At 41.3% G+C, this 27,023-nt stretch overlaps 1 protein-coding gene across 6 annotated transcripts in view; it reads left to right on the forward strand.

The window, feature by feature from the left end:
- Pde6 (phosphodiesterase 6) overlaps nucleotides 1-27,023 on the forward strand; it is a 388,896-nt gene that overhangs the window by 142,524 nt on the left and 219,349 nt on the right. For 4 of the 6 annotated variants that reach the window (XM_065222467.1, XM_065222466.1, XM_065222469.1 and 1 more), the window contains 2 exons: nucleotides 9,006-10,074; nucleotides 21,309-21,807. In XM_065222467.1, coding sequence (XP_065078539.1) covers nucleotides 9,842-10,074; nucleotides 21,309-21,807 — 732 coding nt within the window. In that variant the 5' untranslated portion in view covers nucleotides 9,006-9,841. The remainder of the gene's footprint in view (nucleotides 1-9,005; nucleotides 10,075-21,308; nucleotides 21,808-27,023) is intronic. The other 2 variants (XM_065222468.1, XM_065222470.1) reach the window with 2 other exon arrangements.

Below are 27,023 nucleotides of genomic sequence, written 5' to 3' on the forward strand. Positions count from 1 at the left end.
TCACAAACGTCAGAGAAGTCTATAGTTTGGCGGATAGAATTTCGATCTACCAAAAAGCGGAACCAATTCAATATATTGTAGATCAACAATTGAAAAGGTACTACCAACTTATATAAACAAAACTTTGATATTTCAACTAAACGCAAATTAACAGCATCATCGGATAGGGAAAACTTTCTCCAACCCGATGATGGTGTTAGTTAGGCAAGCCTTGAGTCACGAGAAAAGGTGTTCGCAGTTTCGGAAGTTTTGTTCGCAGAAGCTGATGTCCCAACAAACAATTCACGGTCACAAATAAGCATACACATTGAATAAATGCTGTATAACAGTGTACAATGCTAAATAAAACAGGATGTCGAATTATGAGGTGAAAAAAGCTCATTGAGATTGAAAGATGCGCTTTTATTCCACCGTTTGCTCTGATATGACTCATTTACTTATTAAAAGCTTCATAAACGTTGACTGTTTTTCTGATACAGAACCTGAAGTTTGATCTAATAACAAACTGAACAAGTGTAATTTGTGCATACATTGTCGCATTAATTCGACTGTTTTCAATTGCTTTAATAAAATGCTTTATTAGACGTCTTTTAAATGTTTTCTAGCTCCATTATTAGATTTAATTGCATTGCTTTATAATATTGCTGAATAAAGGTGAATACAGTCAGCAAAATAGCTCTTATACCACTATGCGTCCATGTTTTAATGGCATGCTTTGTAAATGCTTTACAAATGGCGTATTCATTCATTATTCCACAACACTGCTTCAGGCTAAAAACAAAACGAAATTGGTAGCATAGTGGTTACCGTTTCCGCTCTCGAAGTAGAAGGTCGCAAGTTCAATCCCAGCCTCAACCTTTTTTTTATTTATTTTCTACACCTAATTAATTTAAATCGTAATCATAGATCGTATAACTCACGACAACCAATTCATCGCCTATCCTTTCCATCGAAATTAGAGAGATGGAGAGGTAACGTTGGTCCCATGTTAAACAACTATGAATTAATCATTCTCACATCTCCTTGAACTAGGTAGAGTTACGGCAGGGAGTGCTGATAGGTTTTCAGATTCAAACCTTTATTACTTATTTAGCTGCCCATATGATGCTGGCAAGCGGCTGGTGGTCGGAATGTCATGGTTCGAATCCGATGCAACGGACATGGGCTGTGTATGTATGTTTGTAATAAATTTTCTAGTATCTGTATGGTGGGTGTGTGCTTCGAGAGAATTAAATGACACCAACAATCACTAACGCACAACTGCTCTGTGCCGTTCTTATTTTTGGATTAATTATCCTGTACTTGAATAATCGTTTAATAAATGTATAATAGTGTCTAATCAAACATTATTTCACATGAGAATCAAGCGTCTTTAAACACCTTTATACCATCGCTGTTTAAGGAAATAATAATGTCTAATAGACGCTGAATAATCAAAAATTTGATCGAATAAGCTCTGTTACATCTTTTGTAAGTCTAATAAAAGCTTCTCGACATACCTTATTCAACACCAAATATTTCGATGTTGTGGTTGAACAAATTCTCCAGATTTGTGTGAACAAAGCCTGAACAGAAGTTATTATTAAAAATAGTACAAGTATTATTAAGCATGAAGTGGAATAAAATCGTCAAGAAGTCGTTTCTTCAACAGGCAATTGTTTGTTGGGGTGTTCTTTTCTGATGTTGGTCGTTCCATCGATTGGTTCCACTATTTAACAGGTCAACTAATTCCCGAGATTATATCCGCCAAACTACAAATATAGCGACTGTAGTCCTTTCACGCAAAGATTAACATTTTGCCTACCGAATATCAGCGATTTCAGAGGAGTGGAATTAAAGGATAAGAAAAAATCCGCTATGTTTCACGAAATTCGACACTTGCTTATGGGGTTTTCCTTTAGGAGTGAACAGTTGCAGAGTCGTCGTCAAAGTGACCCCGTTGGCTTCGTACCACTCCAGGACACCATTTGAATAGTGGCACGAAGCTAAATCCGGCCAGAAGATCGTAGGGCCTTCGTGTTGCTTTAACAGAGGAAACAGACGCTTCTGTAGATACTCCTTGATGTAGATCTTCCCGTTTACAGTCCCGGTAGTCACGAACGGCGCACTCCGTTTGCCACATGAGCAGATCGCTTGCCAAATCATGTATTTCTTGGCAACTTTGAAAGTTTTTGCTTCCTTACTTCTTCCGGACCATAAAACTTGTGCTGTACAGTAGCCCCGGAAGCTGCCGGAAGTCCGCCTTGGCGTAAATCTCATCATCCACGATGAAAAAACGAGGCTTCGTCAGCATCAGGGTGTAAAGTTTCCGGGCCCGTGACTTTCCCACCGTATTTTGCCGTTCATCACGATTTGGAGCCTTCTACACTTTATACTTATGCACTCCCTCCCGGTCCTTGGCTCTCTGAACGAAAGACTTGGACCGATTCAAGTTTTTGGCCACATCCCTGAACGAAGCATTGGGATTCCGCTTAAACGCTTTCACGACACGCTTGTGATCCTGATCACTAATAGAACATCCATTCTGACCGCATTTCTCCTTCCGTTCGATGCTCAAAGTTTTGTAGTAGCGTTTAATCACACGACTCACCGTTGACTGCACAATTCCGAGTTGTTTTCCGATGTCCTGATGAGAGAGTAGAGAATTTTTCAGTTGCTTGCGCAAAATCAGTGATGCCATTTTTTCAACTTTCGAAAAACTTAAAACCTTTAAAAATACAGTGTAAACAATACACTCTAAACAGCTTCTACCCAAGAGAAAAGAGAAAATACCCAACGGGAAATTTTCTGCAGCGTTTGTTCCGTGATGCAATTTGATGTGGGACACTCTTTATTGTGGCCTACAACACTATTATATTTAAGAACCAAATTGCTACTTAAGATGAATATATATATATGATTCTCCCGGTGTGGTTTGGGTTTTCCCGGTTTTTTTCACGGAATTCCCGGTTTTCCCGGTTGGAAATTTCTTCCAGTCTTCCTGAAGTGTTCTCACTTTACTCGGACATGGAGCATAAGGCTACCTTTTTTAAGGCCTTAAGGTTGTTAAGTTAACTTGACTTGAAGTGAACTAAATAAAAATCATTAGAAATCCCGTTGCACGAGATCGCCAGGGCGGGATATCATTTTGATTACTTGGACTGGCACAACTCCAAGTTATTAAGTCAATTAATCTTTGATCTGACCCAGGGGTTCACCACTGGGCAGACCTTTCAAGACAACCTTGCGCAGACGTTCAATTTTGGTGTCGTAAATTAAAAAAATGTGTGTTGCTTGATGCTTCTCCGTAAGGTTCTTGAGAAGACGTTTGGATCCGTTCAAGATTTCAGCCAATACACGGCAAATTTGAAGTTCTCTAAAACTTAAATTGAACGAAGTTCAAATGTTCCATTCGAAGAGCATGGAAATCATAAGTGGTTACAACAATAGGGGAACCTTTAACTTTTTGGCATTAAACCGGGAATGTTTAATGGAATTTTGCCTGGATGATAGATCGTTCTCATCAGCCGTAAGCATATAAAATTGATTGCTCAATTTAATTTCATCAGAAGGGGGATCAAGAGATGGCCCTTTTCTTATGTGCTTAGGTGCCATGGCGACAGAAGACATCGACTTCCAAGCAGATTACTATAAGAATCCGAAGGATCGAAGAGGAATTTTCCAATTAAATTTGTTTTAGCTTTAGGTAGCAGTAACACTTACTTCAGCAAAAAGCAAATAGATCCGCACTGTGCGGACTACCAAAAAGAGCATTTTATGAACTGGAAAATACACTGCTATTGTTGTTGTCAACAAATAGACGTCAAAAGCTTCCGAGAACGTCCACTAAGAGCGCTGTAATAAGCAAAAGAGTTCGTTCTTTTATTAAGTGAGCCATGGTTTAAATTTGTCTTTAAATAAGGCAGGTAATACACATTATTTTAGACTAAAAAGGCTTGTCACAAGCAGGGATGCCAGATATACAGACATGTCTGTTTTTTTTTTTTTTTTTTTTTTTTTTTTTTTTTATACAGGGGGGAATCTGCTCACAGACACCTGAGAAGGAACTCAGGGTGTGGGGATGGGAGAATTTTACTCCCGACCCACTAAACCTTACCCTGTGCGCTTGGCCCTTGGCCTCCCCGGAACCGCCCGAAGGCATTACTTCGTGGGAGGGGCCGCTGTAGCGCTATGGCGCCTCTCTAGCAATACTCTAACGATCTGGTCGGGCAGTAGGTAACTGCTGCTCGGCTCGCCACTGTCGTTGTAATACCGAAACTATGTGGGTGACCGCAGTCACCACCGCGCTCCAGTTCTCGGTGGTACCACACATCCTATGAACGATGTTGTCCGGACTGGTATCCGCTCCGCATATCGCTAGCATAGCGCTCGATACTGGCTCGAAACGTGGACAGGCAAACACGACGTGTTCGGCGGTCTCCTCGACACCAGCACATGTGGGGCAGGTGGGAGTACTTGCATGTCCGAACCTATGCAGGTAGCTCCTAAAGCAGCCATGGCCTGACAGGAACTGTGTCAGGTGGAAGTTTACTTCCCCATGGCGCCTGTTGACCCAGCTTGATACGGAAGGTATCAAGCGGTAAGTCCACCTCCCCTTTGTGGAGTTTTCCCACTCCAATTGCCATCTCGCGGTCGACACAACTCGCGCGTTGTTGCGCACCCCTCGAACGGTCCTCGCGTCATAACACGCCACATCCTCCTTAATGATCAGGCTGATTGGCATCATCCCTGCTATGACACAGACGGCCTCTCTCGAAATAGTGCGGTATGCACTGGCCACCCTTAAGCACATTAGCCTGTGTGTACTCTCTAATTTCTGCCTGTGGCAGTCAATATCCAGTACCGCAGCCCACGCAGGGCCGCCGTATCTGAGGATAGATACTACGACCCCAGCGAGGAGCCTGCGCTTACTGGCATTCACTGCCGAGCTGTTTGACATCATACGGGATAATGCCCCCACAGCCATAGACGCTCTCTTGCAGGCGTACTTGACGTGGCAGCCGAAGCTGAGCTTATCGTCGAGCATGACCCCCAAGAGTTTTAGAGAGCGCACAGACCTAATTGTGCTTCCGCCGACTGTCAACGTTGCATGCTGTACTGACATGCGATTGTTGACTACGACCACTTCCGTCTTGTGATGGGCGAGCTCCAGTTTCCTGGTTCTCATCCATTCCTCCACAAGCCTGACGCAGTGGGCCGCTGTCAGCTCTACCTCCTCGAGGGATTCCCCGCAGACTACCAGCGTGACATCGTCGGCAAAACCTACAATTTTCACGCCTACCGGGAATTTTATCCTCAACAGTCCATCGTACATGACGTTCCATAACACCGGGCCCAGGATGGAGCCTTGTGGCACACCTGCGGTGACTCTAACGCATTTTTCGCCATCTTCTGTGTCGTACGTCAACACACGATTCTGGAAGTAGCTTTCCAGAATCTTATACAGCCCTCCGGGAATTTGGAGCTGGTGTAGCGAGCGGGCTATCGCCCCCCAGCACGCGCTGTTGAACGCGTTCTTCACGTCTAAGGTTAGCACCGCGCAGTAGCGAATGCCCCTTCGTTTCCGATGGACCACCTCTGCCGTCTGGATGACGTCGCGGATGGCGTCCACCGTGGATCTGCCCTTTCGGAACCCGTACTGGCTGCTTGACAGGCCGTCTACACCTTCGGTGTAGGCCGACAGCCTGTTGAGGATGACCCTCTCAAGCAGTTTCCCAGTGGAGACATGTCTGTATTTATACAGGCATTTGATGATGCATACAGACTTCATACAGAGTCAGAGACGAACCAGCCAATGGCTGAAAGTCTCTATGATAAAGAAATCAATCAATCAATCATGCAGAGTACATCATTATACAGACATTGGTTAAAAGTTACAGATTTATACAAACATTAATATCCATCAGCGGCAAAAAAGGGTTTCAGTAAAGAATTGATTTGCTTAAAACATGCTTTTTTCCAGCATATATTTGCCAAAATTCAGAGCTGCTACGTCTACCCGGGTCTAACGAGTGAGACTTCACAGATTTCCCTTGATTTTTTTTTTTTTCCTTTGGTTTGTTTTTTTTTTGTCGATCTTGTTTTCCGTGCTGAGCACCAATGCTACCGACATGCCAGGAAGTCAGCTCCCACACCTGGACCCTACCTATCGACCCATCAACTCATGAACCGGGGACCAACGGCTTTACTTCCCATCCGAAGGAAGGCGTGATCAGAGATGTTATGCCTCAGAATATCCTGGCGGCGCCGACTGCGATTGAACCCAGGCCTGCTGGGGTGAGAGGTAATCACGCTTACTACTACACCACTGGCGCCGTTAGTTTCTCTTGAATTTGTATTTTTGATTTGAGTATTTGTAGCCCTTCGTAACTTTGAAATCTCTAAGACCTCTCAGAACTTTCTCGATCTCTGAGCCTCTTCGAAGTTCACTGAATCTATCAATAGTTTTCCAAATGTATCAGAAGCTCTTTTAGTTTCACTGCTTCTTCTTTTCATTATTCCTGATTGTTTAGGAATTTCTGTGAGAAGTTCAGAGAATTTCATAACAGCTCAGAGAGCTTCATAGAAGTTTAGAGCACTCCAGAGAAGTCTAGAAAATGTTAGATAAATTTCCTGAATTTGAAAGAAAGTCAGTGAACTTCAAAGAAACACAGTGAATTTTAGAAAAGCAAACAAAAGCTCAGAGATCACCTTCACGTTTTTTGGATGAATTTCAGAGAAGTTTAGTGAACTATACAAAAGTCTGACATATAATAGAGAAACCTCTTGAATTGAAATAAGATCATTGGACTTAAAAGACATTCAGAAAAATTTGAACGCATACTCACTAAAATGAAGGAAATATCAAAAATATACAGGAAACTCATCAGACACTTTTGAAAGGACTTCAGAGAAGCTTAGGAACCGTAGAAAGGTTACTCGAAGACGTTCAAAGTAACCTTAGTTCAAGTAGTTGAGAGGTTTCAAAGAAGTTTAGGGAATTCCCACAACATTTAGGAACTCTTGAATTTGCTTTGGAATCCTCTTTTAAGATCTGAAAAAAATCTAGAAATGTAAGGAACTACAGTAATTTTAAGACGTCCAGAAGACTTATTAACAAATCAAGGAACCTCAAAAATGCTTTGAAACATAAAAGTTGTTCAGGAATTGTTTCACAGATTAAGGGAATCAGATTGAAGTATATTATAGGTCACTTTATGAAAGTTCAGAACATTTTGGAAAGGTTCAAGATAGGATCAGAGAGGTTCAGAGAACATCCAATGTCCATTGAGATATTTTAGGTTGAAAATAATTTATATCAAAGTTTTCTATGAATCTTTGAATTATGGTTCGAGTGGATTATGTTTAAAATTTCTCGTAGCTCCGCAATTGACCAGATTTGTTGGTGCTTCTCTCATTGAATTTGACTGTAATGTAATTATCACGAAATAACAAAACAAAAAAGGTTCGGCGAATATGCATTTGCAACCATGCTCAAAAATGACTTCCACGTCTGTCACACAACTCTCCCTCTTTTCCCTACTCTCAGTATGCAGACAAATGCAGACATTTTATTAGAATTTATACAGACAATTTACAAAACCATCTGGTATCTCTGTTCACAACTACCTGTTTTTATTTCACGTATGCTAGGATTTGAAATTTGATATCAAATCATTGGGATCCCGCTATAAAACAAAAAATTAGTTCAGCAGCCCAAGGGTGGTTGAGATGGCCCTAGTGTTAGAATATCATAAGAATTATCGCAGTTATGACAATGCGGTAGGATACTCCTTTAGGACTCTAGGAGATTCAATAATTTTCATCCACCCCTGTTTTCATTCCGCTTCCCAGTCCCATTTCATAATCACGCGTTGTAACTCGTTAGAAAACGAAACACATAGGTAGGGGAAATGGCTCTAATATTGGCCTATGGATCTCAAATTGGGCCCATCGCAAAAAATGTACTGTTTATAAATTTTATCTAGATCAACGCGTCATTGGGACGGTACTAATGCATATTTTTAGTCGCTTTTGAAACTTTAGTCGATTACTGAATTTATGTATGGCCCCAAATTAGTGGCATTTAGGCCGACATTACATCCTACCATTTGTAGAGGAACCTACAACCTGAGTCAACGTTCTGATAGGCGAAATGACAGATTCATCACTTGTTTACTGACTATCTTCAGGAGGGTAAATGAAGTCGTTGAGCACTGATTTTTTTGTATGAAAGCTTCGTTTTCCAAAAATATGAACTCTCTAAGTTCCATTTATCCATAGTTAACAGGTAGAGAAGTGCCGAAGCCGTAATTTTCCCTACCTGATCTCCAGTTTTTGGCCGGCGCCGGTGGTGTGGTGGTAAGCGTGACTGCTTTCTAACACCCCAATGGGTCTGGGGTTCAATCCCAGCCGAGGTCGGGGGGATTTTTCTGAGGTATAAAAATCTCTGGTCACGTCTTCCTTCGGAAGGGAAGTAAAGCCGTTGGTCCCGGCCCATGTGTGTTGTGAATGGGTGCGATATCCTACGCAGGTGTGGAAGCTGCCTTCCTGCACATTCGATTGCCCTCAATGGATGGCAATCGATGTCCGTCGGTGATTGGCACTAGATTGCGGAACAGAGACCGACGTTAAATAAAGGAAAAAAACAAGAATCTCCAGTTTGCAATACATAATTAACGTTTTATTGTATCAGTCAATCCTACCTTAGTTTCCACATGAAGAATGAAGAACTATTTATTTGAAAATTGTCGCAATATGATAAAACTTTAAACTCTCTCGTATTTTCCAGCAGACATGTTTCTGCATTCAAAGTAACGACGATGCCAACAACCATTCCACGATGCTCCGTAATTGAATCACAACTATATTTTTTTGTTTTCATATTTTTCCTATCATACAGCAATAACATGAAAATAAAAACATTCACAATTTCCACTTTGACATGCAGCGCCCCATGCCATGGCAAATTAGCAGAAATAATATTTTCTCCATTTTCTCTCTGCTTTCCCATTTTCATTTTGCAGGTTTTTCAACCGTTGCAGGCTCTGGACGTCCTCTGGCGGTCGGTGGTGGCATCGGCAGCTGCCGCAGTGTGGACCTCCCACGGGGACTTACATAATTTGATTATTTCCCGTGGTATAGCGAACTTGCTCCGTTGGCATACTTCATAGACACACAGACGAGTGACGTATGAACGTGTGTGTGTGTGTGTGTGTATGTATGTAACGGGAACCTGCTGCGAATTACGTGCGTGCGTGCGTTCATGAAATATATCAGTTTGCGTAGGTTTGTTCGCACCAAATTAATGGAAGTACTTTCGTTCGAGGCATCCAGCGAAAAAAGCTTGTCCCGTGAGAGTAAACAAAGTGCTTTTAAAATTTTATTATCGTTTTCCCAAAAAGTGTATGCGTGTTAATTGGAGAAGAATTTTTTTTAAATAACCATCCAAGTTGAAATCAGTGAGGCGTGAAAAGCTGGTAGTGGTGATGCTTGTTTCCGCTCGATGCAAGTGCTTAATGCAACCACTTAGCACTACTTCCGAGGAGGCAGCTCCCGGCGGTAATGACAGTGACAGTGGTCTACACGAGATGATGCGGTTTACCCCACGGCCGTCACGGCTCGGATAGGAAGCAGAAGTAGATAAAATGTACTGCGTCAGTGCCGTCGGATTATAACAACCATCGGGCGATTACTGGAAACGGTAGCAACTACGTGTATACTGACAAACTCTACACCAGTGGAAGACCTTGCGTGTGTTTGTTGCTGCTGGTAATCAACTACCGCAGCTACTTGCCTTGCCTCCTTTCAACAACGGGGGAAGGAAGTGAAGAAAGTGTTGTGTAAAAGTGTACCGGCGAAAATGTCGGCGGAAGATCCGACTGAAGTGAATCACGTGGAGCAAAGCGTTGTTGCTGCCGCCGCCGGTGGCAAAAGCGTCGTCGTCGTCAGTGGAAATCATTGCCACAGCAGTGACAACAACAACTTAGTAGACGACGGCGGTGGCGGCGGCTGCGGCGACGACGACGAAAGGGTGGCAATGACGACGCCACCACTCCCGCCGACGTCGGAATCATCGCCATCGATGGCTGCCTGGTAAAAATGGAACGGCGTGGAAAATAGCATTCCATGTTATTTTGTGTGCCACCCTGATGGAGTGTTGTTGGAAGGATTTTTGTTTGAGTGATTTTTGCATGGAGTTTCAGTGTTGTGTTGCTTGACTAAGAACACAGTTACGCTACAAATAGGTTAAACTGTCCAGTGTCCAGGTTCTATAAATTTCACCCAGGACGATAGAATGCATGTTGTTTCAATTCAATAAACAAATAGAGAGACAGAGAGCTGTGAATAGGAACTCAATCGACACAATATTTTTTTTTAATTAAATCATCTTGATTTATTGCGATAATTGGATAAAATTGTTGTTTTTTTATGATTTATCCGGCAACCAATGAGAAACGTCTATCAATCAGATCGTATTTGATATGCTGTTTACACACCTTTTTGATCTCGAAACCTAAAAATAACCTATTGGGCCTTCAAGTTGATTTGTTTCAACTTTATTACTAATGGATCACGCATTGATGAATCCACTGGCTTCGGCGTCTTCAATGAATACTCAACCTCCTTCCGGAAGCTTCAGGAACCTTTTTCCGTTTATGTTGCTGAGCTAGCAGCAATCAACTTCGCATCGGGGATGATTTCCGACATGCCCGTAGACCATTGCTTCATCTTCTCGGATAGTCTCAGTTCAATTGAGCTTATCGGTCGATGAAACCACTCATCTTATTTCCTTTCAAAGGGAGCAGATGAGTTTGCTGGTCGAAAGATCATATATGATTACCTTTGTATGGGTCCCCTCACATTGCTCAATCCCAGGCAATGAGAAGGCAGACTCTCTCGCAAAGGTGGACGTACAACATGGCGAGATATATGATAGAAGAATTTCACATGATGATTTTTTCCCATTAGTACGTCAGAGTTCTCTTCTAAGTTGGCAAAACGATCGGACAAGTAATTTTCTTGGGCGGTGGTTACATTCCATTATTCCAAATGTTTCTTCGAGAGCGTGGTTCAATGGTCTGGATGTAAGTCGGGGCTTCATTTGCGTGATGTCAAGACTTATGACCAACCATTACTCGCTATACGCACATCTCTACAGAATAAATCTCGTTGACAGCAATATATGTAGGTGCAGAACCAGTTATGATGACATCGATCACGCAGTTTGGTATTGCCCGGGTAATCACGCCTCCAGAGCACGATTGTTCGATACCCTAGTGGCCCGAGGTAGACAACCCTTCCGTGAAGTAAGAGATGTATTGGGAACCCGTGATCTTCCTTACATGCAGGCGATCTACGAATGCTTATGTTTGTCTGATGTTAGAGTTTAATGTGACCATTCCCTCCTTTCCAAACAATTTCCAGCCATTGTGTCCCAGTCTTATTATCCACCTGTTTCTGTGCTTCTTGTCCCTGCCCAGCCAGGATTTGGTCAACCACCCGAGAGTAGTATCTGAAGGAGGCTTCAGAAACCAGTTTCCTACCTAGCTCATTCCAATCGAAATTGTTGCCCATTAACCTCGAGCTCACCACGAGTAATTGGTACCCAATACTAACCTAGAACCAGTGATGGCAAAACACCGGTACAGTATCGGTACGGACTTCTAAATCATAACCAATGTGCTGATCTGGTACCGAGTGTTTGGTGCTGCTGACGGTTCGGTTTGGTAGTTGCAAGCAACACTGATTTTCCAGTACCGGTGCACACTGGGGACAAAATCGAAACAATGTGTTAAAATTCATTCATAGTCATTCTTATAGAAAAAAGTCTCAGGAATCGATTGGAGTGGCTTTCATCTTGGGCACGATAGGGTAAGTTGGGATTTTTCACAGTTTTGCCCTAAAATCTCCTATTTTGCATGATTTGAATGCTTTATCTCAAGATACCGGAGATATAGACGGATGATTTCTTCGGCAAAGTTGATCAGGAGGTCAAGGACTGTTGGATGATGAACAGAAAAATTCATAATTCTTCCGCTAGGCGGCGCTAGAGAGCATTCGAAGTGTGTATGTTTGTGCTGCTGTACCTCAAGATCCTGACTATTTAGACAGATGATTTATTCGGCAAAGTTGATCAGGAGGTCAAGGACTGTTGAATGATAGACAGAACGATCCAGAATTCCTCCACTAGGCGACGCTAGTGAGCATTGAAAGTGAATATATTTGTTCTGCTGTACCTCAAGACCCTGACTATTTAGACGGATGATTTCTTCGGCAAAGTTGATCAGGGTGTCAAGGACTGTTGGATTCTTACCTCGAATATGCTTTCAAGCCACTCTGCATTCTTCTTAAAGAACCGATCCTTACTGTGGGTTTTTGACCATCGCCGATTAAATTGACGAATCCAGTTTTTAACACCTTGCGCAACAGCCGCAGGTGCTTTTGACAGTGCCCTAGACACAAAGTCAGGTAAACGATTTTTATCTCGACCAGACGCAAAATATTCCTCAACGATATTTTTATTTGACAGCATTTTGCTTAATTAAATTCAGTGGAATACACTTAACACCACGTAAGAACTGCACTACACTGAGCTACTGTCACGCAAGAAACAAGAGTAAACAAATAATTCTTTTGGATTGGGTTTCGATGACGACATTTTCGCGTCAAAGTGGTCTTCGTGGTCGAGTGGTTAGCGGCGTCACCCGTCTAACAGCTATTTTGCGTGTGCCATGGAGTAAGGGTTCGATTCCTGCTCCAGCCGGTGGAATTTTTTTAAAGATATAATATATACAATAATAACCCGATTTTATCAGCCCCCTTTTAGAAAATATTTTCTAATATTCTACGAAACGGATGCGCTTTTTTAATGGTTTTATTGCACTAAAGTTTACCCTAAACATCGATCAAGAAGATTAATGGAAAAGATTTTGAATTATGACTATAAGAAATTATTGAACATTAAAAGAATAATGCGTGAAGGGACTGATAAAATCAGGTCATTACTGTAGTTTATATTTTAATGGATATTAAGAGACCAAACTTGCTTATATGTATAGGAAAAATCCCAATTTATTCACCTATGGTCTGACCCTATTTACACTCAATATGACTACCAATGATCTTATTTAAAAATTCTCACGTCATTTGATGTGGCACATGATTGATTTAAAAAAAAGTCAAATCTGGCCACTTCCCCGGTGCAACCCGGAATATATCCGGATTCAGCAAATCTGGTTCAGGGTACTAGATATCATTGATATTGAACTTGTTTTCGAATTCTGATGTAATTTATTGTGTTGGTGGGTTTTGAACTTACACACTTAGAAATTATTATTTTTACACGAGACGTAATTCAGCTTTGACGTAAATCATGGAACGTAAACAAACATGGCATGTAAAATTAAGTGTCCTGAAACTGAAACATATGCAACTCGACGAAAAGTGCGTTTGATTGAATTGATTTTCTCGTCATTTTCAACTGATTCTTATGTCAAAAGGGCCGCTTGCATGTGTCGGTCTCAGGGCACTGAAATTTACATGTCTTTTTCGTAGTGTGTACTCATAAGCTGGTTATTTTCCCTGAGACACTAAGAACTTCTTCCAGTCGTATCTCCGGAATTGTATGACCAATTTTGAAGCTCTTCCGTAGCGATCTATGTAATCATAACCCGGAGCAAAGTAAAATATCAAATTGATAACCAGTTCTATGACTCGGTCATCACTTTTTGATAATGTCCTGCAAAATACCTCAGCGGCGAAACCTGCCCAAACATGTTCAAGGAGTTACTGCGCATCGTTTTTGATCTATTTGGATGTATATAAGAAGCTCAAGTGACGTTCTAGGTCATCCAAAGCATTCTGTAGTTTAGAACATTTGACAACCACGGCCTGCACAATGTCCTCAGCGTCGAAACTTGCTCAAACATGTTCAAAGAGGTTTTGTACATCGCTCATGATCAGTTTGATGTATATATGATGCTCAAGGTTCACCAAGTTGTCCTTGATCTCAGATCAAATAATGTACCAGGTCAGTCATAACCGGTACAAGGCCCTTACTGCCATGAGATGACAAAGTGACGTAAACGCCACCATGGTCAATTCTCCCTTTTTTTCATATTCATAATCTATACCCTAAGATACACCAGAACACACTCTCTTCGTGATAAAAATGTGTTTTGGAAGCCTGGAGACAAAGTGACGTAACCATACATTTTCGGAGAAAGAGTAATATGTTTTCACTGTTTTTACGGATAAGTGACGTCCACCGTATAAGAATGTTGAAAATTCAAAAGAAGTTTTAAACAGCGAGGTTCATATTTTCCACTTAATTCTGACATTTTTTAACAGAATGAAAAAAATTTTGGCAAATTTTTATAATTATTGCAAGTTTATGCGCCCAGGTCCATGACTATAATGCATTTTTCGTTGTAATTGATGGTGTATGAGATGTTCTAGGTTCTCCAAGTTGCTTTGGAGTTCAGATTATTTAATCTACTGGCTCAACCATGAACTGCCGTTGTCCTCAGCGACAAAACCTACAAAGACATGTTCATAAAGTTTCAAATTCTCTTCCAGGTTCACTGATTCAAAGCCCTTTGTATTAAAACGTCTTCAAACAGGGTTAAACATATCATACACATTATTTACGTTTGAATTCGATATGTTTAAGACGTTATAGGTTCACCAAATTGTTCTCAAAACTTTTAAATTAGGCTACCATCTCGCATTTTTGTTTGATTACATTCATAGATCAGGGGGCCTCCATAAGCTCGGTCGGTAGAGCCTGCGACTATAAAGCAAACCATGCTTGAGGTGGCTGGGTTCGAATCCCGGTTGGTCTAGGATTTCAGATTGGAAAATTTCTTGACTTCCCTGGGCATAGTATATTATTGTACTTGCCAAACAATATACACATGTAAAAATCGAACAGGCTTGGAAAGCTTTCAATTAACAACTGTGGAAGTGCATCTAGAGCACTAAGTTGAGAGCAGGCGTTAAGTTACAGTTGGGACGTAATAGCCAGAGAAGATCATAGATAGCACTAACTAACGGAGGAATTCCGAATTGTTCTGTCCATCATCCAACAGTCCTTGACCCCCTGATCAACTTTGCCGAAGAAATCATCCGTCTAAATAGTCAAGATCTTAAGATACAGCAGCGCAAACATATTCACTTCGAATGCTCCCTAGTGCCACCTAGCGGAAGAATACCGAATTGTTCAGTCCATAATCCAACAGTCCTTGACCTCCTGATCAACTTTGCCGAAGAAATCATCCGTCTAAATAGTCAGGATCTTGAGATACAGCAGCACAAATATATTCACTTTCAATAATCACTAGCGCCACCTAGTGGAGGAGTTCTGAATTGTTCTGTCCATCATCCAACAGTCCTTGACCTCCTGATCAACTTTACCTAATAAATCATCCGTCTAAATAGTCAGGATCTTGAGATACAGCAGCACAAACATATACACTTCGAATGCTCACTAGCGCTGCCTAGCGGAAGAATTCCGAATTGTTCTGTCCATCATTCAACAGTCCTTGACCTCCTGATCAACTTTGCCCAAGAAATCATCCATCTATATCTCCGGTATCTTGAGATACAGCATTCAAATCATGCAAAATAGGAGATTTTAGGGCAAAACTGTGAAAAACCCCAACTTACCTTATCGTGCCCAAGATGAAACTCACTCCAATCGATTTCTGAGACTTTTTTCTATAAGAATGACTATTTTTTAGTCTCTTGTTCCAGCGAGCACCGAAGTTATTGAATTTTAACACATTGTTTCGATTTTGTCCCCAGTGTGCGGTGTTCGTGTTCATAAGGATGATGTTTTGAATTCAAGAACCGATCCGGTACAGTTGTATGTTTATGTGCGTGGTGCGCATTATTCAGAATTGCCAGTGACGGCAGATAACTAAACAGAATTTGCATTTGGTGAATAAAATTATGCAGTGTCAAGTCGAAATTATTTTTGAATACATTTTACGCAATGTGGGTATTTCCAGAAGCGGGGTGACGTGGAGACCGGAAATCGTTACCAACGCCATCTTGAAATCCAAGATGGCGGCTTCCGGTTATAGAAAAAAAAATTAAACACTATCAAATACCTTTCAATATGGGTATTTCCGGAATCAGGGTGATGTCTTGAGACCGGAAATCAATGTCTGACGCCATCTTGAAACCCAAGATGGCGACTTCCGGTTGTAGGAAAACTGGAAAATACTAACAAATACCCTTCAATATGGGTATTTTCGGAATCGGGATGACGTATATAGACCTGATAGCAATGTCAGACGCCATCTTGAAATCCAATATGGCGGCTTCCGGTTGCAGAAAAACTGGGAAATATCCTTCAATATGGGTATTTTTGGAATCAGGATGACGTATATATACCGGAAATCAATGTCTGACGCCATTTTGAAATCCAATATGGCGGCTTCAGGTTATAGAAAAACTGGGAAATAATGCCAAATATCCTTCAATATTGCTGTTTCCGGAATTGGGGTGATGTCCAGAGACCAGAAATCAATGTCTGACGCCATTTTGAAATCCAAGATGGTGGCTTCCGGTTATAGAAAAACAGAGAAATAATGCCAAATATCCTTCAATATGGGTATTTTTGGTATCAGGATAGTGTATATATACCGGAAATCAATCTTCTTTTTTTCCTTTATTTAATGTCGGTCTCTGTTCCGCAATCTAGTGCCAATCACCGACGGACATCGATTGCCATCCATTGACGGCAATCGAATGTGCAGGAAGGCAGCTTCCACACCTGCGTAGGATATCGCATCCATTCAACACACATGGGCCGGGACCAACGGCTTTACTTCCCTTCGGAAGGAAGACGTGACCAGAGATTTTTATGCCTCAGAAAAATCCCACCGACCTCGGCTGGGCTTGAACCCAGACCCATTGGGGTGTTAGAAAACAGCCACGCTTACCACTACACCACCGGCGCCGGTGACCGGAAATCAATGTCTGACGCCATTTTGAAATCCAAGATGGCTGCTTCTTGTTTAAGAAAAAACTGGTAAATACTGTCAAATACCCTTCAATACGGGTATTTACGGAATCGACCATACATATTTTGGAATATGGTGGCCAATGAAGTAGTTCTAGCACAATTGTGGTCACTAATGTGGCCACTTTATCGGTCAATCCAGATTATCCGGAGAACCAGAATATGGCCACTACACCCCAAAATATAGTTTCCATATTAAATACGCTTTGATCTCTTGATTCTGAACAACATAGAAAAAATCGCAAGGTTCTAGCACAATTTTTATAATGTGGCCACTTTATCGGTCAATCCAGATTATCCGGTGAACCAGGATATGGCCACCATATTCCAAAATATGTATTCCAAGTTAAATACGCTTTGATTTCTTGATTCTGAACAACATAGAAAAAATCGCAAGGTTCTAGGACATTTTTTATAATGTGGCCACTTTATCGGTCGTTCCGGATCCTCCTTTAGGCCAGTAGAGTTTTCCTGAGGGCGTATATGGTGTCTTTACACCATGTATACTTAGTACTATCAATTTTCAGTAATATACGTTAAGTAAAGCCTAAAATTATGTCGATAGATAGTGGCATTTCCTACATTACCGGGAACTCTGGTTGATCCCGGCCCTCTATCTCGGTACGCAAAAGTCTCCGGCCAATGAGACCACTACCAATTGATTCAGGAGAGTTTTTCCTTTGAGAATATGTATAACATGTTCTGAAACCGTTTGGCAGCCAAGATATTCAATTTAGTCGTGGTTTTGTAATTTTTTGCCCACTGTGTACTGCATTAGTCTATCTCAAGTAATAAAAAAAAAGGTGGAATTTTCAATTCACCAATTTTAAGGACCACCCTATTTTCAAATCAGCCAAAAAATATGAAGAAACTTTCCCCAAGACACCATATACCTAAAAGCGATGGTTTTGGTGCTAATATTTTTGTCTTCATAAGTACGGCTTTGAGACCATTATGCATTGGTCCTCAGGGTCAATTTTCTGGTCATAACTCCAAATAAATTCTGATAAGACGCCAATGAGTGGTTTCGAAAAAAAACGGACCTCTAAGCTCAGTTTCAAGAACTGAATTTTTTTCATGGATGTTCAAGATCTTCCTGGTGAACCATCTCATGGTCCCAAAGGTCAATTTTCCGTCCAAGCGTTCATATTCCGGTCACAACTCTGAATACATTCTGATAAGACGTTTATGAGTGGTTGCGAAAAAGCCACGGATCTCTAGGATCAGTTTCATGAATTGACTACTTTTACGGATGTTCCGGATCTTCTAGTTAACCATGCCGTGGTTCCCAGGATTCATATTCTGGTCAACACATGTTGACTGAAACCGTTTGGCAGCCAAGATATTCAATTTAGTCGTGGTTTTGTAATTTTGTGCCCACTGTGTACTGCATTAGTCTATCTCAAGTAATAAAAAAGGTGGAATTTTCAATTCACCAATTTTAAGGACCACCCTATTTTCAAATCAGCCAAAAAATATGAAGAAACTTTCCCCAAGACACCATATACCTAAAAGCGATGGTTTTGGTGCTAATATTTTTGTCTTCATAAGTACGGCTTTGAGACCATTATGCATTGGTCCTCAGGGTCAATTTTCTGGTCATAACTCCAAATTAATTCTGATAAGACGCCAATGAGTGGTTTCGAAAAAAAAACGGACCTCTAAGCTCAGTTTCAAGAACTGAATTTTTTTCATGGATGTTCAAGATCTTCCTGGTGAACCTTCTCATGGTCCCAAAGGTCTATTTTCCGTCCAAGCGTTCATATTCCGGTCACAACTCTGAATACATTCTGATAAGACGTTTATGAGTGGTTTCGAAAAAGCCACGGATCTCTAGGAGCAGTTTCATGAATTGACCACTTTTACGGATGTTCCGGATCTTCTAGTGAACCATGCCGTGGTTCTCAGGATTCATATTCTGGTCAACACTCAGAATTTATTTTGATAGGACGTCTATGAGTTGTTTGGGAAAAACCGCGGAGCTCAAGGATCAGTTTCATGAATTGGCCACTTTTACGGATGTTCCGGATCTTCCGGTGGACCTACTCATAGTCTCCAGGGTCAATTTTTCGATCATAGCTCCGAATTCATTCTGATAAGACGTTTATGAGTGGTTTCGAAAAATCCGCAGAGCTCTAGGATCAGTTTCATGAATTGACCACTTTTACGGATGTTTCGGATCTTTCGGTGAACTATACCGTGGTTCCCAGGGTACATATTTTGGTCACAACTCCGAATTCATTCTGATAAGACGTTTATGAGTGGTTTCGAAAAAACTGCGGAGCTCTAGGATCAGTTTCATGAATTGGCCACTTTCACGGATATTTCGGATCTTCCGGTGAACCATCCCGTGGTATCCAGGGCCCATACTCCGGTCAGAACTCCGAATACATTTGATAAGACGTCTATGAGTTGTTTGGAAAAAAAACCGCGGAGCTCTAGGATCAGTTTCATTAATTGACCACTTTTACGGATGTTCCGGATCTTCCGGTGGACCATCCCATACTCTCCAGGGTCCATTTTTGATCATAGCTCCAAATTCATTCTGATAAGACGTTTATGAGTGGTTTTTAAAAATCCGCAGAGCTCTAGGATCAGTTTCATGAAATGGCCACTTTTCCGGATATTCCGGATCTTCCACAGGATCAGACTTGGGTCCTACCGGAAACCGAATCGTCCCAAAAGGTGGCCAACTTTCTGCTTAACAGCTTCTCAGAAGACATCAGGAAGTTATCTCTTCAAATTGCCGTACAATCAGTGTTTGGTCCCAATTAGCTCTAATCCCATATGCTACGTGTATTCGTTAATGCCGGTTCCTATAGTACGATCCCTATTAACCGTAGGGGAGAATGGTATACAACGCACCCCCTGGGCAGAACGCACCATCTGACTTTCATTTGTGTTTTTCATGGCTTTTGCGTAACTTTTTTGTTGTCTTATCAAGCAGCACTTCTAGCATAGCATCTGAACTCAAAATCCTGCATTATAAATCCTAGAATTGGATTAAAACTTCCAAGAAAAACTCAAAATAAAATGAAAAAGTGCGTCTTACCCCGGGGGTGCGTTATGTACTGTTCTCCCCTACTATAGGAATCTTGACTGTATGATGTTGCTGTGCAATGTGGGGACAAGAACCGGAAAGGGATGACATGTAGAGACCGGAAACCGATTTCGGACGCCATTTTAAAATACAAAATGGTGGGCATCAGTTCCAGGAAAACTGTAAAATTCCCTAAAATATGGGTATTTCCGGATAGGGGATGACGCGTAGAGGGCGGAACTCGATGCCAGACGCCATTTTGGGAACCAAAATGGCAGTCATGAAATCAAGAAAAGCTTAAATACATTTCCTGTAAAGGGACGACGTGTAGAGGCCGGAAATCAATGCCCGACGCCATTTTGGAAGTTAACTCAAATTTGGATTCCTGTCGGGCTAGTTGGTATCTGGTTGGCCTAGATTTTTCGCCGAAATATCAACTAGAGCTCCGTTTGGGTATAGGTTAGACTCATTTGAATGACATAACGCGTTTGTCAAATGCAAATGATCCATGAATTCGTAAAATGACTAGGCAAATTGATATAATCCATTCGAAAGAGGTCACTTTGATAGTGGATAGTTGCTTTTCTCAATTTCCATCAAACATTTTCTATTGAATTTGAGAAATGAACCAGTCCAAGGCTGATAGTCTCTCGTATTAAGTGATAAAAAAAAACATGCGCATCCCTAGGAAATCATGCTGAGTACCTCTTACCAGTGGAGTTGACCTCAAAGATATCTAGAATTGCTGAGTGGTGCTGCCGTACCGATTTAATTTTTATAAATTCAAGCACTATATAATGCTGTTTCAAGGCAGTTTAGCACTAGCTGTGCTAATTCAATTTATGTTATCCGTAATTTTGGTCCTTCTGAAATTGATCCCAAATGAACTTCATTCGAGATCGTTGCAGAGCCCATCTGAGCATAGAATAGGTTTTCCCAAAATTCATAATGTTCCAGTGCTCCGAGTGCTGTGAAGCCTCGCTGAACGTATACGTCAGTGACTATTGGTGCACACCCGGTAGCCTATCCATTGTACTCTCAGCCGATTGTCAATTTTGGTGAGTCATGTGATGCTTGTTTAGTCGACGTATGACCTAGCTAGTGCCCTTGTTGTCGGTGTAATCTTCGAGCAAACGTACACCCAGGACAGTACAATGATTGTGTTAGCCAGTAGCAACCTTTATCCCTCACAGTAGCATATTATGTTGCTTCTGCGAACCGTTCCATTCTCACCGGCTGCCATATTCGATTTCCTAGCCAGGAGACGCCTCCTACCAGCAACGGCACCGTAGCCGTCGACAATAACTGCTGTGCAATACCGAAGCTACTGTCTTCACAGTGTGAAAATGGCGAAGCAAGTGATGTTAATTATGGCTTAATTAGAAGCAATTCAAGACCCTCCACCGGCGGATCCGGAACTACTGCCGAGGACTGCAATCTGCTGTCGCCCAACAATTCTCAACGGTCCAGTATGAGCCAGTCGCAGTCGCCGACGCATTTATCTCCGTCGCGCCAGAAGCCGGACCCGGTCGTCTGCTGTTCCCAGGAGGAGCTGGATGAAATCGGTACCTTCTTCGAAGACCACTCGATTGCCATCGAGCGCTGGTTCCATGAACGTGCACCACCGGATGTCGTCGCAAAGCTGCAGTCAATTACCGGCGGTGGCGACGTGTGCAAGTCGTCACCCCGGTCACCGCATCGGGCCTCCGTCACGTCCGACCTGTTCCAGCAGTGGCTCGCTTCTTCTCCGGTTAAGGTAAGTTTTTTTTTGCAACTTGTTTGATCTGTTCAATTAGACAATTACATTCGGTATAAGGTATAGAAATACGATGAAAGTGTTCAATTAGGGTAATCCATTTCAAGGAACCCCGCTGTACATCCAGAACAGCACAGCGAATGTATTTTCTTATTGTTCTGGTGCTAACGATTAAAACCATTTATCACGATTCCTGCTGGGACGCCCACACCGTCCATAGCAACTGCAAGCCACGCGGAAGTGTGCGGTTGAGTCTTTTCTCCAGCGACCAGTTCGTATAAATCCGTTCTGCGAGGTGTGCATGCGTTTAAGTGGGCGAGTCCTAAGACGCTGACTAATGATAATTTATAGCGCTCACTAAAGATGACATTATTATGCTGATTAATTGAATGCATTTTTTCATCACCATCACCTCCACCCCTGGTTAAATAGTGGACGTGGTCTGGTTTGTCCGTGGTACCTTTAACCCTTTGTCTGTATCTTGGGGTCAATATGTCTGCCTACATATTTCAAATCTGATTTAATTACCGTTTTGAAGGATTTTTGCATTGAACTTAGCTTTAATTTAGAGGTACAGACAAAGGGTTAATGCCAAGCTTCTGACCGAAGTTTGACGTCTGTTCTCTGTGCAGTAAGATAGATATCACTTTTTCTTTATCTAATTTTTGACGTAGACTACGTCTTACTGGAAGAAGCAGAGGGTAAATCGAAAATCCAAATTTGCGATCGTCACTACTAGAGAGCCACTTACCTTATCCAGCAAAACCTTACCTGGATGACAACTCCCTGGTTCGGGCGACAGACCGAGCAACCGGGTACGGTGCAACACCTGTCTAGGGAACAGAACGAAGCAAAATCACTTTAACCCCTTGTAAATCAAGCGCTACGTGATTGGTTTTCCTTACATGGATTTGCCACTCAGGTGGCAACCATAACTCCCCAGTACGTATAAGCGGTGGAACGGGAAACCCAAAGCCTCTTTACCTCTCGGAATCGATATTATTCAAATTGGATATACTATCTCAAATCGGGCTTTAGACGACGAGTGCGATCCTGGGAAAATTGAGGATAAAGGATATGAGACGCACTGCACCCTTTTGCTTGGGATTGGCAGCAGCAGTGAACTCGTCGTTCGACCCGTTCCGGAAAACAACTCCATAAATATCCCGGCGGTGCTGGTAGTAACCCTACGTTCCGTTTTTCCTCTTGACGACTCGACAACGACGTGAAACGAGATACATTCTTTGCGTATATCAAACTGTATGTGTGTCCTTGCGTTCGTACATGCAGACAGGGGTTTTGAGGTTACTATTTTTTGTGTAGGTTATATCCAATATACAAATATGACTTGACAGAGAATTTTAGATTTGATATCATCATTAAGGAAGGTAATCCAATAAAGCTCGAAGGATAAGGGACGGATACGAATTGAGGCAGTCTCAAGTGGGCAACCTTTTTGCAAATTAGGGATTCGACATGTTAGTTGATGTTGTGATGGATGCTGTAGTGATTGACATGTTTGGTTTGGTGGGAACCCTCTGCTGTATGGAATTAAATCTCTAGTGACATGCTGGACCTTCGTCTAAGAACTGTTTATGGGTAGTGCTATGTATTATGATGCTTTTTAAACATTGGTGTGCTACTCCGGTTGAAGGTCTCGAGTTCAAATCTATTCTCCGGGTGAGTCACTAATGAGCCAATAGCGTGTGAGTAACTTACTTACTGCATTCTTGATGGAATAAACGGAAAACTGTGTTCTACTACTATGTGCTGTCATGGTGGTTACTTCATGAGTAACCAGCTTCAAAGAATTATGTTTTCAGCGCAGTTATTTGGATCTATAGGGTGTCCCAGAATTTCTAAGCACGATTAAAAACAAACAAACGATAACGTAGCTGTGCTTACAGCAAATTCGATTTTTATTTCGTATTCATGTTCTCTTAGTATTCGCTTACAGTTAAACTTAGAGTTAAGCCAAGGAGCGGATTTTTGATCTCACGCTTCTCATTAGCTTCAGCACAGATGTCTTTCCAACAATTTTGGATACTTTTTCCCAGTCTTTCGCAAACCTTGTAAGGGAATCCACTGTCTTTACATGTTTCCGCAAATATGCTTTGGTCAGGGCCCAAAAAGTTTCGATTAGCCTGGCCTGGGCACAGTTTGGCGGATTCATCTCCTTGGGTACGAATTTGATCTTGTTGGCTTTATACCAGGCTACCGTGTCTCCTTAGAGTAATGAACCGAAGCCATGAGGACCTATATGGTCTTTACGTTGTATAATTGGCAATGCACCCGTGTACTGAATGGGAATTGTGGGTTCGAATCCCACAGGTGCCCTTAGATTTTTTCGCAAATTTTCTCACACACACGTCTCTTACCGATGATATGTGCTAACCTCTCAGTACGTTCAAACTTTCTTACAAACAATTAAATTGACTGCAAGTCGCTAAACCGTAAATCAAAAAGTTAGCTATAAATATTAACAAATTTACTATGATTTTAGAAAAACTACTATACTTGCTCAAAATGTATAGTAATTTTGATAGAAATAATAGTAAAATTAAATTAGTTTTTTTTGCAAAAATCTAGTGGTGAAGGTATTTAATTTAAACCAGCAATATAGTATTTTTCCAGTGGAGTTTGTTTCAGTGTACAATTTATTCCTCGCTGACCGTTGTTAACAGCAGATAAATAAGTACCCAGTCGGGAACATGGAGCGTTTCCTACCTATCGCGAACGAGATCTTCTTTGCGAGTCTTGCATTCCCAAAAATTGGATTTGTGGATTTTCTTAGAATCTCCCTTCACAGGACAGTCGTCCTTAACACTAAAGTTCACAAAAGAGGCAACGGATGAAATACGTAAAATATTGTTTAAAATTTTTGGGAAGTGTTAAAACATTGACATAATTTAGAGCTACATATATGTTTTTAAAAAAACTAAGTTGACAACAAAACAAAATGATCATTTTTCAATATTTATATCTTAAATTCAATGCCAACTAGTTGATAGATAATGGCCTCAATATTTTAATGCTTTATTTTGTTTTCAAGAAGTTTAATGTGATGTGAATGTGATTTTTAAGTATTTGTGTACTCTTTCATTGTAAAACACATTGTCGAATTCTGTGTGGTTGGATCATATAATCCATGGACGAATGTTGGCATGAACACATCAATCGTGAGATCTCATCCGAACTCCTCCGGGTTGGTGATTGCGAGCCATTGTAAAACCATATGATTTATAAGATGTTTTTTTTTTCATTTCGACTCAAAATCAATATCTCCTTATTGCGTTACTTCAATGCCTAATATCACTTAAAACATAAGTGCAATGTTGGGACGAAATGTAGTTGCTTTCGGTTTGGTCAAAGTTTGTTGGCTCGAATGTCGACCAGAGTTCCGTTTTTCCGTAGGTTATAGTTTACAGAGTGATTCAGATCAATTGTCACCGATTTCACAAATATGGGGTCGTCCATTAATTGTGTCACACATTTAGGGGGAAGGGAGGGTTGTGAAAACTGTGACGAGCCATACAAAAAAAAATTAAGGTTCATACCAAAAATGTGATAAAGGGGGGAGGGGGGGTTGAAAATGGGTCAAATTTGCGTGACATGATTAATGGACCGTCCCTATGCAATTATCAATGTGTAAAATCGGTATATGTAAGAGTATTTCGCTTACTAGGTTAGACACTATTTTTGATTCTAGGAGCTACTTTTTTCTCCGGTTAACCCTCCGTTACTCGTGCCAACTTTTATAACACGAGTACTCGCGCGTTGTACTTTGTACAACAGTGTGTATTTTCCATTGCCATTTTGCAGCCGAGCTACCAATCGATGTGAAACCAACGGGTATTCATTAAAAAACTTGTTTTTAACTAAACAAGCTAAAATTTTATCACAGTTAACCCACAAAAATGCGAATAATAGAGAAAATGTGAATGGAAACCGCATAAACTGTGTCCGTACTACGTGGGATTTGACTTAATTGGTTACAACATGGAAAATCTTGAGATCCTGACCAGATAGAAAATTACTGTCGTCGACAAAGTTGTTCAGAAGGTCAAGGCCTTTTCGTTGGTGGACAGTAGGACAGTAGTTCAGCGTTTTCTCACTTCACGGCACTAGTATACATGTAAAATTCTCGCATATATAAAATATTTCTAGATCCTTACTATATAAAAAGTTACTGTCTTCGGCAAAGTTTTTTAGGAAGTCCAGATCTTTTCGTTGGTGGAGTAGTTCAGAAAATTCTCACTACGTGGCGCTAGTATATACATGCAATTTTCGCATATACAATAGCTCGAGATCCTGAGCAGATAGAAGTTACTGTCTTCGGCAAACTAGTTCAGGGTGTCAAGTAGTTTTGGCTGGTGGACAGTAGTTCAGAATACTCTCACTACACGGCGCTAGTATAAACGTGAAATTCCCATATAAAATATCTCGAGATCCTGGCCAGATAAAAAGTTACTGTCTTAGGCATAGCTGTTCAGGAGATCATAGCTTTTTTGCTGATTAACAGTAGTTCAAAATCTTCTCACTAGGTAGTGCTCGTATACAAGTGAAGTTCTCGTATGTGATACATCACTAGATCCTGACGAGATAAAGAATAAATGTCTTTGGCAAAGTTTTTCAGGAAGTCAAGATCTTTTCGTTGGTGGACAGTTGTTCAGAAATCCTGAGCAGATAGAAAATTACTGTTTTCGGCAAACTTGTTCAGAAGGTCAAGACTTTTTGGCTGGTGGACAGTAGGCTAGAAAATTTTCACCACATGGTGCTAGTAAACGTGTACCATTCTCGCGTATACTAAGCTCGAGATTCTGAACAGGTAGAACATTACTGTATTCGAAAAAGTTGTTCATGAGGTCAATGCCTATTGCTTGGTGCACAATAGTTCAGAATTTTCACACTACGTGGCGCTAGTATACACGCAAAATTCTCGCATGTAAAATATCTCGAGATTCTGATCAGATAGATTTCTCTAGTGGACAGTAGTTCAAAATTTTCTCACTACGTAGCGCTAGAATACACGTGAAATTCTCGCATGTGGTTTGTTTCGAGATCCTGACCAGATAGAAAGTTACTGTCTTCGACAAAGTTGTTCAGGAGGTCAAAGCATTTTTGGCTGGTAAACAGTTGTTAAGAATTTTCTCACCACGTGGCATAGATGCACACTTCTCGCATATGCTATATCTCGAGATCCTAATCAGATAGAA

The sequence above is a fragment of the Ochlerotatus camptorhynchus genome, unplaced genomic scaffold (genome assembly GCF_037179485.1).
Source record: "Ochlerotatus camptorhynchus isolate MF236.1 unplaced genomic scaffold, CSIRO-AGI_Acam_v1.1 ptg000170l, whole genome shotgun sequence".
Lineage (NCBI taxonomy): Eukaryota > Metazoa > Arthropoda > Insecta > Diptera > Culicidae > Ochlerotatus > Ochlerotatus camptorhynchus.